The sequence below is a fragment of the Limulus polyphemus genome, unplaced genomic scaffold (genome assembly GCF_000517525.1).
Source record: "Limulus polyphemus unplaced genomic scaffold, Limulus_polyphemus-2.1.2 Scaffold2815, whole genome shotgun sequence".
Classification (NCBI taxonomy): Eukaryota; Metazoa; Arthropoda; class Merostomata; order Xiphosura; family Limulidae; genus Limulus; species Limulus polyphemus.
In genome coordinates, this window is record NW_013668425.1 from 98,994 (window position 1) to 116,948 (window position 17,955).

The 17,955-nt window shown below is 34.3% G+C and overlaps 1 protein-coding gene across 1 annotated transcript in view; it reads left to right on the forward strand.

Annotated features, from left to right (window-relative positions):
- The window catches only part of LOC106467969, a 17,884-nt gene extending 1,449 nt beyond the window's left edge, over positions 1-16,435 (forward strand). The window contains exons 2-5 of the mRNA XM_013928359.2: positions 4,916-4,999; positions 7,166-7,282; positions 8,069-8,184; positions 14,955-16,435. Coding sequence (XP_013783813.1) covers positions 4,916-4,999; positions 7,166-7,282; positions 8,069-8,184; positions 14,955-15,762 — 1,125 coding nt within the window. The 3' untranslated portion in view covers positions 15,763-16,435. The remainder of the gene's footprint in view (positions 1-4,915; positions 5,000-7,165; positions 7,283-8,068; positions 8,185-14,954) is intronic.
- Positions 16,436-17,955: the final 1,520 nt, after the last annotated feature.

Genomic DNA, 17,955 nt, shown 5'->3' on the forward strand with positions numbered 1-17,955 from the left:
TCGACTCGCAATCTGCGGTCGCGGGTTCGAATCCCCGTTCTACTAAACCTGCTCGCCCTTTTAGCCGTGGGGGCGTTATAATGTGACGGTCAATCCCACTATTCGTTGGTAAAAGAGTAGTCCAAGCTGCCTTCCCTCTAGTCTTACACTGCTAATTTAGGGACGGCTAGCGCAGATAGCCCTCGTGTAGCTTTGCGCGAAAATTCAAAACAAACAAACTTGGATAGTTAGAATAATTTAAAATAGTAATAACCTGAAACATTATTGGCGATATTTCGATCACTTGGATACAGAATTCGCTGAAACATTATTGGCAATATTTCGATCACTTGGACACAGAATTCGATTAGTTGGTTATTTTCGTGAGTCATGGCATTAACTGGTTAAGCCAAACAACCATGAATTAGTCGAAAATAATCATGAGAAATCATAATGGCAATATTTCGATTGACCAATAATGACAATAATCAATATAATCGAAGCTCATAGGTAATCGAATTAATTACCCAGCTCTACTTGTGGTGCAGCTAGTGGTTCCCAGAAATACTTTAGGTTTTGCATAATACAAAGAATGGAGGGAACCAGAGATATTGCAAATATGCAACAGAAGTTTGTGTGGCCACACGTTGAGAGATGGTATTAACATCTTCCAGTTGTGCTGGCCAGAGAAAAACATGTAGCGCAAGTGAAGAACCTGGCAGAGCATGCTAGTGTCTCATCTGTTGAGAATTTCCCTGAAAATAGCTGTGCTCTGTGCAAAACCGAGATAAGTGATCAGTATGTGATGGTCAGTATTGGTTATCTCACCACATAGGCTGATACAGTCCATTATAGGTATGTTTACTGAACCAAGGATGTCACATTTAGGTCTCCAGAAATCCACACAGATCGTGAAACTAGCTTCTACAATAAGTTGCTTACTAATTTGTACCGAGTTTTAGGTGTTGTGGAAATTCGCATTTTACCTAATTATTCTCAGTCTGATGGTTTGGCTTGTTGAATGGTACCTTAATTGTGTGTTTTCTAAGTGTGTTAAGATTGACTGCTTTTATCGGGATGAGCACCCACCGTATGTTCTGATGGTGTACAGTATAACTGAGCAACAATTGACTGTTTTTCTCTGAACCTCCCTATGTTTGAACGAGAAGTGTTGCAGTATGCATCAAACATGTTGACAAACTTAAACCTCTCTATAGATGATTTAGGCAGACAAGAAAAACAAATCCAAAACTATTTTCGTTTTGTTAACACAAAGCCTAAGTGAGAAGGTCAAACGTGTAACCAAACAGTTCAACGTTGATTTGTGCTGCAAATCTTGAAGAAGACTAAGATCTTTCCTTGTCAAAACAAAGAACATTTATGAAATACCGTGTTTCTGTAAACAAACCTACATTAGAGAAACTCGAAGACTATTTGGGTCAAAAATAAAAGAACATAAAGACTGCTCAAGACTGATGAAAAAATATAATTTTGCCCTTGCAGAACATAAATTATAATGGGACAATTAGAGATACATCGACACAGGTAAGTTTTGGAAAAGAAGAAAAGCAAAGAATATTTCTATATCAACATAATGAAACCATTGCTAAACAGACTCAATCTGGAAATTATCAGTTTGTGGCTACCATTGATCAAGTCAACCCACAGTCATCTTGCCTGTCCTTGGGATTTCACATAAAGAAACAAAAATGACTGAATATTCACATGTAAATCACAATGTTTGTTGTTGTTGTACTTGTATTTTAGTGATCCGCGTCAATTTAGGGAGACAGCGAGCCAGTCCCTGGTATTGAAATGGTTGAGAAACGCTGGTCTAAATGACAAATTACTTCGGGAATCTGAGGGGTATGAGTAGGTTGACTGATGATGACATAGCTGTCTTGTAAAATCTCATTTAGGCTGATGAGGAGAAAGACACTGGTAGTACATATCTGTCTATTCCTGATGATTCAGATGATGAAAAGCCAGTGAGGGAGTCCGTCTGCTCTGATAATCGTCCAAAATGATGACGACAAACACCTTATTGTTATGGCTGGGAATAAATGTTTCAGAGGATTTAGGATGATGAATTATCCAGTAGAGTGACCACCGAAAGGGATATGTGACCCATTCTTTCCTAGCTTAGCCTGTTGGTCAGAGTGCTTGATTCGCAACTTTCGGGTTGCGGGTTCAAATTCCCATAAACAAGCATCCTCGCTCTTTCAGTCGTGAGGGCGTTATAATGTGATGGTCTATCCAACAGTTTCCTTGATAAAAGAGTGCCCCAAGAGTTGGCGGTAGGTGGTGTTGACTAGCTACCTTCCCCCTAGTCTACCACTGCTAAATTAGGGATGGTTACCTGGAGAAGAGATGGGCGCCACCAGGTAAATCTGCCCGAAAATCATTGATGATGCATTAACATCGACAATGCCTCAATGGTCGCAGTGGCCTCCAGACTTAAAAAAAATAAGTTAAGTGGTGATATATTTAGTGTGCATTAAATCCCAAACAGGAAAATTTTTCCATGAAATGACTTTCATGTTACAAAATTCTTACATGCTCTATCACACTTTGCATTAACTTTTTTAAAGTGCCGCCCAGGCATAGTCATCAAAATGTTAATATGCCAGAAGATGTTTTCGACGCCGAAAAAACGCACCCTCGCAAAATTTGTTTTGTTTTTCTCTTCAAGTTCATGAGCATTCATAACAAACTCCCAACATTATCACGGCCAAGTTATATCTATTGCCACCCCCACTTGTATAAGTACTGCTATTACTATATTAAATTTGGTTAGGGTGCTCGACTCGCAATTTGCTTGACGCGGGATCTAAACCTGTCACCGAACATGCCCTTTCATCTGCGGGGGGCGTTATACCGTGATAGTTGATCCCACTATTTGTGGTAAAGAGTATCGCAAAAGTTGGTGGTGGGTGGTGTTGACTAGTTGTTTTCCCTCAATCTCTTCTAAATAAGGAAGGCTAGAGTAGATACCTCTCGAACAGCTTTGAACAAAATTCAATATACAAACAAACAAAGTATCACTTTTGAAGCCTCTCTTTTCTCCTCTGTTTTTTTTTTTTTTGTGGAGGATATGGTACATCAGGAAGATACCGTCACGTAACTGAAATTTAGAGGTAAATAGACTATACTAGATGTACATAGATCTAGATCTGGACATATGCAGTCGGGAGCTTCAATATATGAAATCTAGTCTGTATGTGAACATACCATGATTTATTTTACATCTAGGTCTAAATTTAGTGCCCGGATTACGTCCATATATATATACATTAACGTGAAGCTCGAGTTTCCGCTGTAAGAATGATATATATATTACATAGTTTAGACCTCCAGATTTCAAGTCACTGTCAGCACGAACTATATCTAATCTTCTGTTTGGCATTAGGACACCTACCTTGTTTTATTACTAGGTGTAGGCTTAGCTCTAGTTAACGTGAGTAATAATAGTGTTAATAAAAATAGCATATACATATATGTGTTCGTGCGTGTAGAGATTTAGCTAGACTGGAAAGCATAAATTGGTGATATAAGCAAGATATCAGTGCCATTTCAATCTGTTGCGTCTCTGGTCGTTTGTTAATTATCGGTATAAATTCTTCCCTAGGAACTTCAGCAATACAAGTCTTTTCTTAAATAAAACTAGTTTATTCTTTCTCAGTACAACTGTGCAATACACAAAATTTCCACAGTCACTTTCACTTAAAAACACGCTATAATTCACAATGATTCACGCACTTTACTTACGGGCACTACCGCTCGCTTGACTCAATTATCTGTCTCTATATCTCAATATCTGCTATTATATCTCCAGTTTATTTGACGGGCTTATATACAAAAAAGAGGGCACCTAGAAAAGACTAGAGCTGCCAGGAACAGTCATGATCCTTCTAGAAACTCCAGCGCGCATGGTTCCAGCGTCGCGTAACTTCCGCTGTCGTAACAAATCTATGTTATGTCTCTGTTCGTTTGTTAATTTCCCATAAAATTTCTTCCCGAAGAACTTCAGCGATACAAGTTCTTTCTTAAATTAATCTAGTTTATTCTTTCTCAATACAACTTTGCAATACACAGAATTTCCACAGTCACTTTAACTTAAACACACGCTATAATTCACAACGATTCACGCACGTTACTTACTACCTGACTCGATTATCTGTCTCTATCTCTTCAATCTGCAATTATTCTTGTCCTGATCCATTGTCTGGCGCGCTTATATACAAGAATGGAGGACGCATAGAAAAGACTAGAGTTGCCACGAACAGACATGATCCTTCAAGAATCTCATGACGTGCTACTAGCGTCACGTGACTTCCGCTGTCGTAACATCTATATAGGCCTCCACAAGACCTTAGTAATGGCATTGGCCTATAAATTGCACAGATACGAACTCTGTTTGGACAACGATTTGTTTGGCCAAATGATCAAGCAACTTAGTATACGATATAAGCAACAGAATTTCTGAGTTTATAACAGATTTGGGCCGCGAAATCATAAATTCATGGTACGAAGATACGAACTTTGGATTTATATTCAAACTTCGTTGTACTAACCAGAAACATTGTCTTATGACTCTTATCTATAATATTTCTGAAATGATTGTCCCCTGTGTTTTTTGCGCCAATTGGTCACATATTTTTAATTTTTTAAGTGCCCAATGTGATTTTAGAATCATTTATTACCTGACACGTGCTAATTTTGCTCCTTGCTTTGTGAAATATAGTTTCAGTTTATCAACTACAGAATCATTAATGGTTAGTTTTTGAAAAACCGCACACGTCATGTCAAAACCACTCACAGAAACAGTTTGAATATTACAAATAAGCTGTGTAACAAAATGCAAAACTCAAAAAGATAATTATTTTGACCAAACATTTCGACTCATCTGAGGTTTATACTACAATTTTTATTACAGAATTTACGATGTTCTTGGAAAAAGTATTGGTTTGTCCTAGAAGGAAGGCAGTTCATGTATTATAAGTCTAAAGCAAGTTATGAGGTAAGTTTTTTCGTATCTTCTGTTTATTGAACACATAAATAGAAAAATCACACTGCAATATTATAAGTATTGTGTGAGTTACAACATATCACATTAGTAGAATAATTTTGTATATTATGCTAAACAATTTGGTTAGAATACAATTCAGATTGTGTTCGACTTCCATCTGTATTCAGTTCATCATGGAGAAACCACGTGCAACTGTTCCTGTGAGCATGACATGAGACAAATAATATTGAGAAACCCTAGTGAGAAATCACTTGTCACTTGGATATTTACTTTCATTTTATTATCATAATCAATGTATTCACGAGCTGCTGGTGATAATAACTGTGTTAGCGAAGCTAATCAGTCGAAAGACCTAATAAAAACTTTATCTTTGATTGCGCCAAAATATGTCGTTTTTCCCCTTGAGTATTTACTGTAATTTTTTAATATGTAGTGGAAGAATTACGTAAAATGAAAGTTATTAATTTTGAAATTAACCAGGCACAAGTATAAAATCTCGTACTTTTGGTTCTTCTGATTTAAATATTTTATGTTGCGAAAGAAGTAAACGTGTGTTAAATGTTAAAGCTTCAGTATTAGGAGTTTTCTTCCAATGATGAAAACTGAGGGGACTAGGGGCATCAAATATATATACTTAGTTGGAGATGCTTGTAAAATACACAGTTTGTTATTAGCCATTATACTTCATCGTCTCTGTAGCGTGCCAAATAGTGACCAAATGATGCCTTTACTGACGAACCCATGGTCGAGATAAATGAACGATTTGTGAAATGTACAATTTGCTTTTGTTTTCTGTAATTATGGAATTTTCACCAAGCAGTGACGTTTTCAAGTAGTAATTAATATTAATTAATTAATGCTTGATATAGGATAATAAGAACTTGTAGTTTCAAGAAATGCTGGTATTATGTAACTGGTAGGCAGCAGGTTGTGGGTCTACAAAGTATACACATGTACATGATGAGGGATACTAAGAACCTACACGCTGTTTTTACTTTTTGGTACACATTGCAGATTATTTGGACATGAAAGAGATTAGTGTCAATAAACTGTTTCTCTCTGGTGCAAGACAAAGAGCCATGTGAAAAGTGATCTGGAATTAAACCAGTATATACAGAGTAACCACTGTTAACAGGAGGGTAAGATTTAAGTAACCACTGTTAACAAGAAGGTAAATTCTAAATAAATACTGTAACTTTTGATTTTCATTTGTCAACAAAGTTATAATTTGTATTTCTTAAAGTAGTAATGGTTTAACACGTTCCTTTATTTTGCCCTTCCTGTATTTTATGAAAAATTATTGTATTTATCCTGTATATTTTTAGGATCCTGCTCAAAGGCCTGAAATTGCAACGAGACACACATTCTTATTAAGAAATAATAATTTGATGAATTATCAGAGATTAACAAATTATAACAAGTTTTAATAAGTTCCACAATCAACAAGACATTTCATTTCATTGCGGTAGCAATTAAAACAGGATACATGCTTATAAAATTATAGTGCTTCCAACTATATAGGACAGTTTCACCCCTCTAGATTAAAGCATTATTGACAAATTAATTTGTCTTATTTCATAGTTTTCGTTTTGGCAAGGCCTTGTTAGTGTGCTGTACTGTGAATCGAAAAGTACATGGTTCACGTCCCATTACCGAAAAAACGCCCCCTGTACTTTGGGGCCATAGGTTCATCACGAGAGTGGAAGTCAAATTCTATTATTCGTTTATAGTAACCTTAAAGGTTGACAATAAGTGTTAATGATTTGCTGCCTTACCTCTGATTTATCAGTTTAAAATTAAGGAAAGTTAGCGCAGATACCCATGTGTAACTTTGCGCGAAATTCCGAAACAAACAAACATCATTTGGGTTAGTGTTATTCTCGTGATTGAGGGAAATCCTGTCTTATTCAATTTTACGTTAGTCAAAGCATCGCATAATTTAATTACGAGGAACCCACTTGTTAGATAAGATATGTTTGGAGATGACTTGAATGAGTAATTAAAGAAACTTTATTCTAAATATACTTTATATTTTATTTTATTTCGCTAAACGATACATTCGTCTAAAATGGCATGCTGACACTTAATGACGCTATTTAGTTAAATAAATAGTTGTTTTATATTTTCTTCTAAAATCAACTAATTCACCTTCTTTAGAGTTTGGGAGTTTGTAAAGGGATGATCGACTTCTCTCAGATTCAGTCTGTTCGTATGATCAACAGTACCCTTAACTTTGAATTTGATGTCATTACAAGAAGAAATGCAATACATCTGGTAAGTCCATTGATGTTCGATATAGGTTAAGTTTCTTTAAATTTAAAACAAGCATAACATATGGTTAAAAGCTATATTTTTTAATGTAACTTGTTTGTTGGCTAGAGGGAGCTGCAGGTCGTAATGATGGCGTAGGATTAAAAGAAGTATAACATATCTATTAACCATACAATTAAACTTTGTTTATGTTAACCTTCTTCTGTTAAATATAAAGCTTTTAACGAGAATTGAAGGGTCTATGTATGTATGTATGTATGTATGTATGTGTGTGTGTGGGTGGGGGGGGGGGATTGATTCCGAATAAAACTTCATTTTAGCCAAGAAATTTTAATTTGAAAATATGATCTATAAATACGGTAATAATAATAATATGAAAATTAACCTTGGTTCAATATTCAGTTAGGAAAAGTTACACAATTCTGTAGATGAAGCTTGCGTTACCATAGTCTAACTACAAGAAAAACAAAACAAATACTGTGTACAAGACTGCCAAGAGCTTTCATGAGTCCTTGGAAAGTACTGGTATGTTGGCCAATCTCAGTCAGGTCCCCTTCGAAGCATTGGGGCCTAGAGAAATTACCCCGGCCTCCCCACCCTCTCATTGGGCCTGTTTGTATAACTTAATTAGAATAAGCTACCAAAAAATAAGTAAGCATATTATGTTTCGTATTGGAATTCTGTTACTGTTTCAAGTAAGTGTTATAATGTTTCTTATAAAAGAAATTAGCATTTATTTATAAAATGTCTTAATCATTTCAATCTTTCAGGATTTTGTTTTCTTTCCAGGCTGCCTTTGACAGTGAAACCCGTAAATTGTGGGTCGAAGCTCTACAGAAACTTATTGGAAGACCTGCAGAAGTTTCTGGGCCTATGAATGCTCAAAGAATATCAGCCCCCAGACTGTAAGTGACTTTAGATCAGAAACATTATTTACACTTACCAAACCTATAAAATTATACTCGTGCTACTGATGATATATAGGACTAGGCATAGAACAGGGCAATTTGATTGCAGAAAAGATAAAACTCTTTGAAACTTGACTTTCAACATAGATATAGCAAAAATCGTAATTCAGATGATACCTCATTGTGAGTTTGTAGCTGTTGCGAGTAAGGCGTGGAGATTGTGCACAGATTGGTAGGCAGAATTTGTTTTCTTCATTAAGATCAATAGTATTACCTATTGATATCTTCAGCTTGATCAGCACCCTATGTGCCCACTTAATAGCTAGATCTGTTATCTAAGATAATGTATATTCAAGCTAAATATAACAAACAATTTATTTTTGAATGTTCACATAAATTATGTTTTACACACATGAAAATATTTACTTTTTTTCTGTAGGCACCAGCTTGAAAAGAAAATTCAAAGATTTAGCAAATATTTTGACAAATATGCTATATTTACGAGTTGTGTACACTTGTTAAGGATCGTTAAATGACTAACTGAAATTCTAGTGTTAAGACTTGGAATTCTTTAATTTTTGAGTTTAAGAACAAGTTGTGATCTGTCAATACTATGTGTAGACAGGCCCATCAAATTAGAATAACAGCAAAAAAAAAAAGGATTCAGGAAAATTATAATATTTTTTTTTCTTCAAAAAACTTTGTTATAGATTGATAAAAGTTTGATTAATTACTTAGAGCAGACATCATCATTATTATCAATTATCAACTAGTTAAATCTCTTAGATATTAAACAAAAAAACCTTATAATATTTACCATCTGTAACTTTTAACGGTCTGGCTGGACCTGGTGGCTAGGACGCTTGACTCACAATCTGAAGGCATGGGTTCAAATCCCCATCATTGAAAATGCTCACTTTTTCAGCCATAGAAATGTTATAATGTGTCGGTCAATCCCACTATCCCTTGGTAACAGTGTATCCCAATATTTGGCAGTAGATGGTGTGGACTATCTGTCTTCCCTCTAGTCTTTCACTTCTAAATGAGGGATGGCTACCTGGAAAGGAGATAGGCACCGCTAAGTAAAATCTGACCGAGAATAACTGCTGCTGCATAAGCATCTAAGTTGCCCTAACGGTCATAAGTGACCTCGTGATTCAACAAAAAACTCTTTACATGATACACACTAAAGGTATTACTAGATAATGCACACAAAAAATTCTCAGGCAAGGCCAATGAAAAGAAAAACTAAAACCATTTGTATTTCAGTATTTACATGTCATTAGTAATACTAACCGATACAAACAGTCCAATTTTTGTTGGTTTCTGACGTTGAAATATTACTTTAAGAAAACTTATTACACAAAATATATAAAGAGTTACTTATTATTCAAGATATAAATGTTGAATTTGTTTTGAATTTCTGTAAAGTACCAGCCTCTACTACTGCCAATGGCAACCAATTCCATAAGTCAACCATCTAATTAGAAAATTACAAGTGTCTTAACTGGTGTCTTGCATATCTTTTCCAAATCTTAAACTTTTATCATTCGTGCTACTATTTTTGGAATAAAGCAAAAAAAAAAAACAGTGGTTTTATCCTATAGATCCTCTGGGTAATCTTGTGAACTTAACCTCTTACCCTTCTTTTCTCAACAGAAAATAAGATATCTTGACATATCTCTATAATATAACCCTTGGCCCATCAACAGAATCATCCTAATAGCCCACTTCTTAAACCTTTCCAATAATTCAATAGCTTTCTGAGATATGGACACCAAAACTGTACCCAGTAAGGCCTAACTACTGATTGGTATAGAAATATAATTACCTCTTTTGACATGTGATCAATATGTATTGTAGTAGCACATTTCTTTCATTGGCAGGTTCTTTTAATTATCTGGTAAAAATAATTCACATATCAACAATAAATTACTTTATTTCCTTCTTCAATATTCCTACAAACTTGAACACTTGATGTTACATTGGTAACTTGATGTAGGCTTATGTTACAAATGGCTTTAATTCATGCTAAACAAACCAAATTACTTGTTGAAAGCAATGGTGATGGCTAACACACACTGACTGATTCACTCTCTGTCTTGAAATAATCCTGTCTACCTCCTTAACTATCTAAATCTACTCTTGAAACAATTCACTTTATAACTAACCTAATAACACCTTATGGAACATTGTATTTATATTCTGTGCTTGTTGTAGATATTTACTAACATCTAACTTAAACATATTACAGCATTATAAATATAACAATATAAATACACCCAAAAATTCTATTGGCTTTACTACTAGCAACAAAGAATTTCTTTGATGATTTAAGTGACTTTTCCACCACTATGCCAAGATTCTTTTCTTTAGTTGTTCCTTTGAGTGGGTACCATCTATATAAAAACTGTGATTCAAATTATAACTGAAGATCATTTTTCAAATATTTGTCCAATGGACCAGTTGATCCAAGTCATTTTGCAAAACTCCAAAATCCTCAATACAGCTAGAAATACCCAAGAGTTTAGTATCATGAGCAAACTTTACTAAATTACCAATTATGCCCTTATCAATATCATTAGTCCAAATAAGAAAAATTAAAGTTCCAATCACTGACTCTCTTGGTATGCAACTAGTAATAAAGGTACAGTTTAATTATGACTTCATTGGTAACAACCTTTTGCTTTCTCTCAACTGATGTGATTTTTTTTAGCTAATCTTCTGTGTGGCATCTGATTATAAACTTTTTCAAAAATGTAAATACATTAATTCACACCCTATTCATTGTCCAGATAACAAGTAACTTCCTCAAAACAAGTTAACAGATTAGTAAAGCAAGATTTCCTTTTTGTAAATCCATGTTGATTGTGTTTTAGGATATATTTCATTAAATGATGTTGGAAAGGCTTTATTTATTTTTCTCATCACAAAAGTACAGAAAACTTAACTGGCCTATAATATTCAGGGCAAGTGTTATTACCCTTATAGAAATAACCTTAACATTAACAACTTTACAATTGTCAGGCATCTGTCCACTGTTTTTGATCTATCAAAAATATTAGAGAGCAGCTCACAAATCTGACCTTTGGCCTTCTTCAAAGCCCTGTGTAAAAACTTTTCACGTCTTTATACTCATTTCTCAGTATTTCTATTAAAATTAAATCTCAACCACTTCACAGTCTTAAAAAAAGCTTTAATATCAGCATCCTTTATGAGTCTCAATTTTAACATTCTACTTACCTTAAATGTACTCAAAAAACCCTTGCTATTAGTTTTAACTTTACCAGCTCACTGATTCTCATAAGCTCTTTCTGATTTCTTAATTTTTTATAAATCAAATTCATAACTTTCTTGTAGTTCTTCAACTTTTCAAGCTTCTTTTTAATTTTTTTTTGTGAAATGAGCTGAAAAACAGACAATTTTTTTAACTTAGCTTTTTGATAGCCTATTCTAATACACGATAACATGCGAATAAAATTGGGCAAATAATTAAAAATACATCAATAAATGGTTTGCCTGAATTAACTCTGGCAATTCATGGAAGGGGTTAACTATTTCTTTATTAAGCCAATTAGATTTCATCATCCCTGTTATCTATTTCTTTATAAAGCCAATTAGATTTCATCATCCCTGTTATCTATTTCTTTATTAAGCCAATTAGATTTCATCATCCCTGTTATCTATTTCTTTATTAAGCCAATTAGATTTCATCATCTCTGTTATCTATTTCTTTATTAAGCCAATTAGATTTCATCATCCCTGTTAACTATTTCCTTATTAAGCCAATTGGGTTTTATAAACCCTGGTATATTTTCCCTCTTCTTAGGAGCATGCCTATCTTGAATTAAAAGCAATTTAATTTTCCAAAATTTGTCCTACATCACCTTTTAACTCATTATCCTAGTTTAATTATGATATATCTTGGCTTAAAAATTGGCTTTCTGAAAATTAGGAACTAAAATTTCATTTTCTGTTTATCTCAATACACAGCAAAGTATTAGATCTAATTATGAAATGGTCACTTTTCCCGAAATGTTTCCATACAACCAGTGGTCAACAATAAATTTAAGATAGCATCACCCTCAGTTGGTTCTCTGATCATTTGGTAGAGAAAACCATCCCAGATCACTTCTAGAAATCACTATTTGACTCCATACAATACCAGTATACGTGTCTAACATTAGTCACCAGTAATTTTTGCATTGGTATTCTTAATAGCAACAACTTTCATCTTATACAATTTCATATTGATATCATCTGTCTAATCAGGGGGCCTTTAAAAATTGTTGATGAAAAACTTTCTTACTTTGAAACCCATGGCAGTAACCCATATAGATTAAATGTATTGAGTAACATTGTTTATATCTTAAGTCCCAACATAATGCAGTTCATTTTGTATATAAAAAGCCATCTTGCCCCTTTTAAAAAAAATAAATCACTATTTAATAATGTATAATTTCAAAATAATTATTATTCTTAGTGTTCTCCAAATCTAACCAGTTTTCAGTAATTCCCATTATATCACAATCTTCCATTTCAAATATAGAGCTCTGAACTTGTCCATTTTGTTCCTAAAACTCCTAGCATTAGAATAATAGCTTATTCTTGAACTTACTGTGTTAATCTTTAAGTTTGACACGATTATCTTTAAAACAGTCGTTTAACTTATTAGTTTTTTTCCCCACTCTCCTTATTGCCTTAGGCATCCTGTCAGTTTCTTTGCTCTCAATTTCCCAACATCCATCACCACTATATTTGCAAGTTTAGCTTAAACTATTTTTAATGCATTTCTGTACATCTTTCTCAAACATTTTACTAGCCTTCTTAAGTGGAGCCAATCTCTAGCATAAAGTTCATCCTTACCCAGAAAACCTCCCACGGGTCCAACCAGCTCACCTTTCTCAAATATCCTTTATAACCTTTCATTTAAGCCTTTGATCCTGTTAAGTAGTTTGTTTCCACGTCTAGCCTGAGCGAAGACTCACAAAAAGGCCTTCTCATCTATTTCTATCCCTAAACCTCTGAAAGAGTTTTTTATATTTTTTATGCAATTCTTCTGATTTAAAACTCCCAATATGATTCACTTTTACATGCACTACAAAAACAAAATATTCCTTGATAGCAGAAACTAAACTGTCAACATTCTTTATATTCTGTACCTGGCAATCAAATCCTATTTCCAAAACATGCATACCTCCACTGACACTAATAGCTATTTCTCCATCTTCATATTTACCATCTAACGTTGTGTTCGCTTGCTCCAGTCTTTATATATCCCACTCGACTGCCCTCGTCAATATCTAATTTGCAAAACTTTATGCCGGCCCTCACACGCCCTCTATGCAGGTACTGTATATAAGCACTGTATGCAGACAATAAAATCACTTTTTCCCAACACAAAGCACGAGCATTCAGACTAACGTTTTGTAATTTACATTTTCTTAGTTTTTGCTTTCTAATAATCGGGAATTCTTTGTTTTGTTATCCAGAGATATATTTCATTGAATTTGTTTCTGTTTTTTCCTACAAATATATTCCCATGTAATGGTTTCAAGCATGGAGCCTACTCAACCTTCGTTCTATTCCCCCTTTGCTATCTAGTGGTAGTCAGCAGTCGGGGGGGGGGGGCGAATCTCCGTGGAAGCTGTCCATGACCTGATTCGGGGTGAGATCAAGTCCTTCATGCAGCCCGGGGGTACCTCTCTGGGAGGTGCTGATTTGAATTTCATTCTGAAACGGGATATTCTGGGGAGAATGTAGACTCTCTTTTTCGTGCTCCTTCTTTCACTAGAGCTTCCTCTCCTAAGAACTCATCTGATCAGCCGCATTCTGCCCCTTTTTCTGCAGTTAGTTACTTGTGCATGAAGGGAGGTTTGCAACACAATTACATGAGGGTGTAACTATGCCTTCTCCCCCTCATTTATCTGAACAACATGCCCTGGCGTATCATCGTCAGTATGATATATATTTGGACATATCGATTGTTGGGTGCCAGGTATGAACCTGTTATTTCTCTGAACAGATCGCAATGTTCACGGATTTGTTTGATTCTTACTGCTGTTTTAAGATACTTCTCTTCCCTTCAACTTTTGTCTGAAGCATATCACCGATCGCCTCAACAATTTGACTACGAACTGGGCCATTTAATGGTCACTATTATGACACGTTTGCCCTCTTCAGGACTTGCCTTGGTGTCGTGGTTGGTCTGTTGCTGGGACTTGTTGAGTGGTGATGTATTTTTGGAGGATATTCACTTAACTTTTTTTGCCCTTCGAGATTTACTGGAAGCGTCTTTTCTTCTGCCTTATTTATTTGCTGGAATTCCAGAATCTTTAGAATTTTTCTTTCTCATTCAGACATTTACTTTAAAGCAAAACAGATGCCTTAGTACAATAATGATGCCTTTAACTCCAAAAGCAAAGCTAGCCTCATCTACCAGTGTCAAACAGGCACATGAAGTAATCCAGATTTTGTTCCATTTTTTTGTACTTGATAAAATATACTAATTGTTACACTATAAAGATAAAATTAAGTAGCAATATATGCATGTAACAGGTTTATCTTAGTATCAGTGTATTACACTCTTTTTTTTTTTTAATTAAAATGTGAACTGTTTTTTTTAAAACAAACATGTCACACAATTTGAAATGTTCAGTATTTTAAAGACCAATGATAATAGTGATTTAAAATAGTTAATACAGTACAGTCTTGAACAATTTAATGACATATATATATATATATCTTTTAACATGTTAATTTTTCAGATCAAGACTGTTTGAAGCTTCAAACTCCAATAAAGCTTATGTTAATGAAACACATCATGGTGGAGATGAAATTCAATTTGGCACTGATGAAGAAAAAAATTGTGATTGTAACTCAGAGACTAAGACTTTACTTAAAAATGGCACTGATGATATAAATAATGATGGTTTACACTGCTCCTTGGAAATTTATAAAAATAAGCCCAAGCCTTTTCCTGGGAATGAAGATAGTTGCAGTTTAAATAACATCCACAGTTCTTCCTTGTCAACAGAGAAACATCAACTTCTATTATCAGAGGACAACAAGAGCACTTCCCTCACAATCTCACAAGACAGTCAAGAAACATTTTATCGTAACTTCATTGCTACCGAATCCCAAGAAACTGGAAACTGCAACTTGCAGAATGCAGGCACTCATTCACTACCTGAGAACACTTCTTCAGAGCAAAACTGGCTTAACTTAACACCTGTCGTACCAGAGTTGCACAAAGAGGATGTTCCCAATACTTCATATCACTCTATACCAAAAGATATCATTATTTTTGAGGACCTTTGTGACACTGAAGTTACAGATGGTGTTAGTCACTTAGTTCTAATTAAGGATACACCAAGCTCTTCCTCTCCAGAGGAATTTTTTGCTGATACTGTGGACTCTTATGCTGTTCAAGAACTTAAGAACTTTATCACCATTCTTGGAGAAGAACAAGAAGCAGAAAGATATACAATTAACAAAATAGGAAAACGTAGTGCAATAAACTCAATGAAATCACTCTTGGATGATATGAATCAGGAGGAACGATTTAGTTGTTGATTTCTTTCAACCCAAAAGAAGAAGAAAGGGAAGTGGATGAAAATTTTTTTATGTATACATATGAAATCACTATATCTATATAAATATTTATATACTTCAAAAGAATTAGTTGGCGGATTGTAATTAGCTGGAAGATTTAATGGACAGAGTTTGTTAAAAACTTTCCGATGTATCATATACTTTTTTTCTTTCATGTACTAACAAAAAATAGAATCTCATTTGTGTACGAGTTATTTCCAAATGATTCCTAAACTGATAAAAATAACATTATAATGATATTATTTATGACAGAATATTCTTTTCATAGTTACTTAATATTTATAGAGGCTTCAGTCTTGTTGACATGGGTTTAAGAAATCAATTTAAGGTGGACCTTTCTTCTTCAGAGGCAAACTTGGAATTAGTTTGTCCCTGAAAAAGAAAGGTCCACTTTTTGAAAGCACTTGGGTTATAGGATTTCCTATCTTTGTTAAGCACAAGGACAGCTTAATGGGCCATCTAAGCTTTAAAAAAAACTTATGGCTGAACCATGGGGTGGGTGAGGGTGTATTATTTCATATTAGATGATAAATATGTGCAGTCATGAAAATTTATAAATCAGATCACAAGTTTTCTTTTATTCTGATTTTTTTTATCTGAGTATTAAGAAATAAACTGTGATTTTTACATTTGAGTATTTATTAAGGACAATGCATGAATTATCATTTTGCATGAATGACTATTGGCTCAGCAGTAAGTTTAAATCCTAAAATTTATAGTTTGATCCATGCATTGGGAAAGGCACGGATAGCCCATTGTTTAACTTAATTTTGAACAAATAAAACAAAAATGCAGAAAGAGGAGTTCTTAAATACACCTTTTTATGTTGCAGGTTTGATATAAAGTTATATTTTGATTCACTATTCAAAGAAATTTAAAAGAAAGGCATTTAATTTTGCACACCACACTTCATGGAATATTTTAAAATTTAATATATATTTATGACAATACATCAATAATGGAGCTAAGAGTAGTCAACTGACAGATTTTATATATATATTTTTTTTAGAGAAAATAGAAACAACATTTTCAGTTACTCTTTCATTGGGCACACATATATGCTCCATTCAAAATCATTGCCATGGGCATACATACATGCAACACACTATGTAATCATTATTTTAGCCTTAAAATGTGACATCAACCATATGCGAGTTTATAACGTGAAGAAGGAGTGTTCCCCATCAAACATTCCAAAGTTCACCAGTTTCGGATAAATTATGAAATGTTAAAACAAGCTTCAAATTCGATGACGAGAAACCCACTTTGAGACTAATAATGGTTGGAGATGGCTTGAATGGGTAATGAAGAAAAACTTTAATATAAGTTTAACATAACAGCAAATGTACAACGTTTCGACAAGGTTTTGTACCTGATGATGACAAAACCTTGTCGAAACGTTGTACATTTGCTGTTATGTTAAACTTTCGCCCCCCCCAGTGGCACAGCGGTATGTCTGCGGACTTACAACGCTAAAATCCGGGTTTCGATACTTGTGGTGGGCAGAGCACAGATAGCCCATTGTGTAGCTTTGTGCTTAATTACAAACAAACAATGTTAAACTTATATTAAAGTTTTTATTCATTACCCATTCAAGCCGTCTCCAACCATTATTAGTCTCAAAGTGGGTTCCTCGTCATCGAATTTAAACACTAATCACTAGATTATGCCCGAACGAGAGAGACCAGAAATTGAACTTTTTATGTTTGTTTAATCATTTCTTCACTGTTATTCAATAAGCAGAATAAACGTTATAACGTCTAGACTTTTGGGGTTTAATTTAATTTCTTCTCTGTACAGACTTTGTTAGAAAAACAAAAATTATATATATTTTCAGACATTCTAGAGTCTGATGGAAGCTCCAGCACGGGAGTCGAAAGTTAATTCCAAGTTACGAGTCTTAAAACATACTCAGCATGAAATACATTACATTTTGTTTTAAGAAGTCGTCTTGACCTCAAGGAGTAACAATCTCTATCTGCCAGTCACAAATCCAATCTTCAGTTTAGGGCGAGCAAGAACAATAAATGAAAATATCACTATAAAAGCTGCCCAGCGTCGACTTTGAATCTATCACAACCAATAGCTTTTATTTTTATAGTATATTATTGTTGTTAGCCTATAATCGTTAGTACACTGAGTGGTCACAAGTAA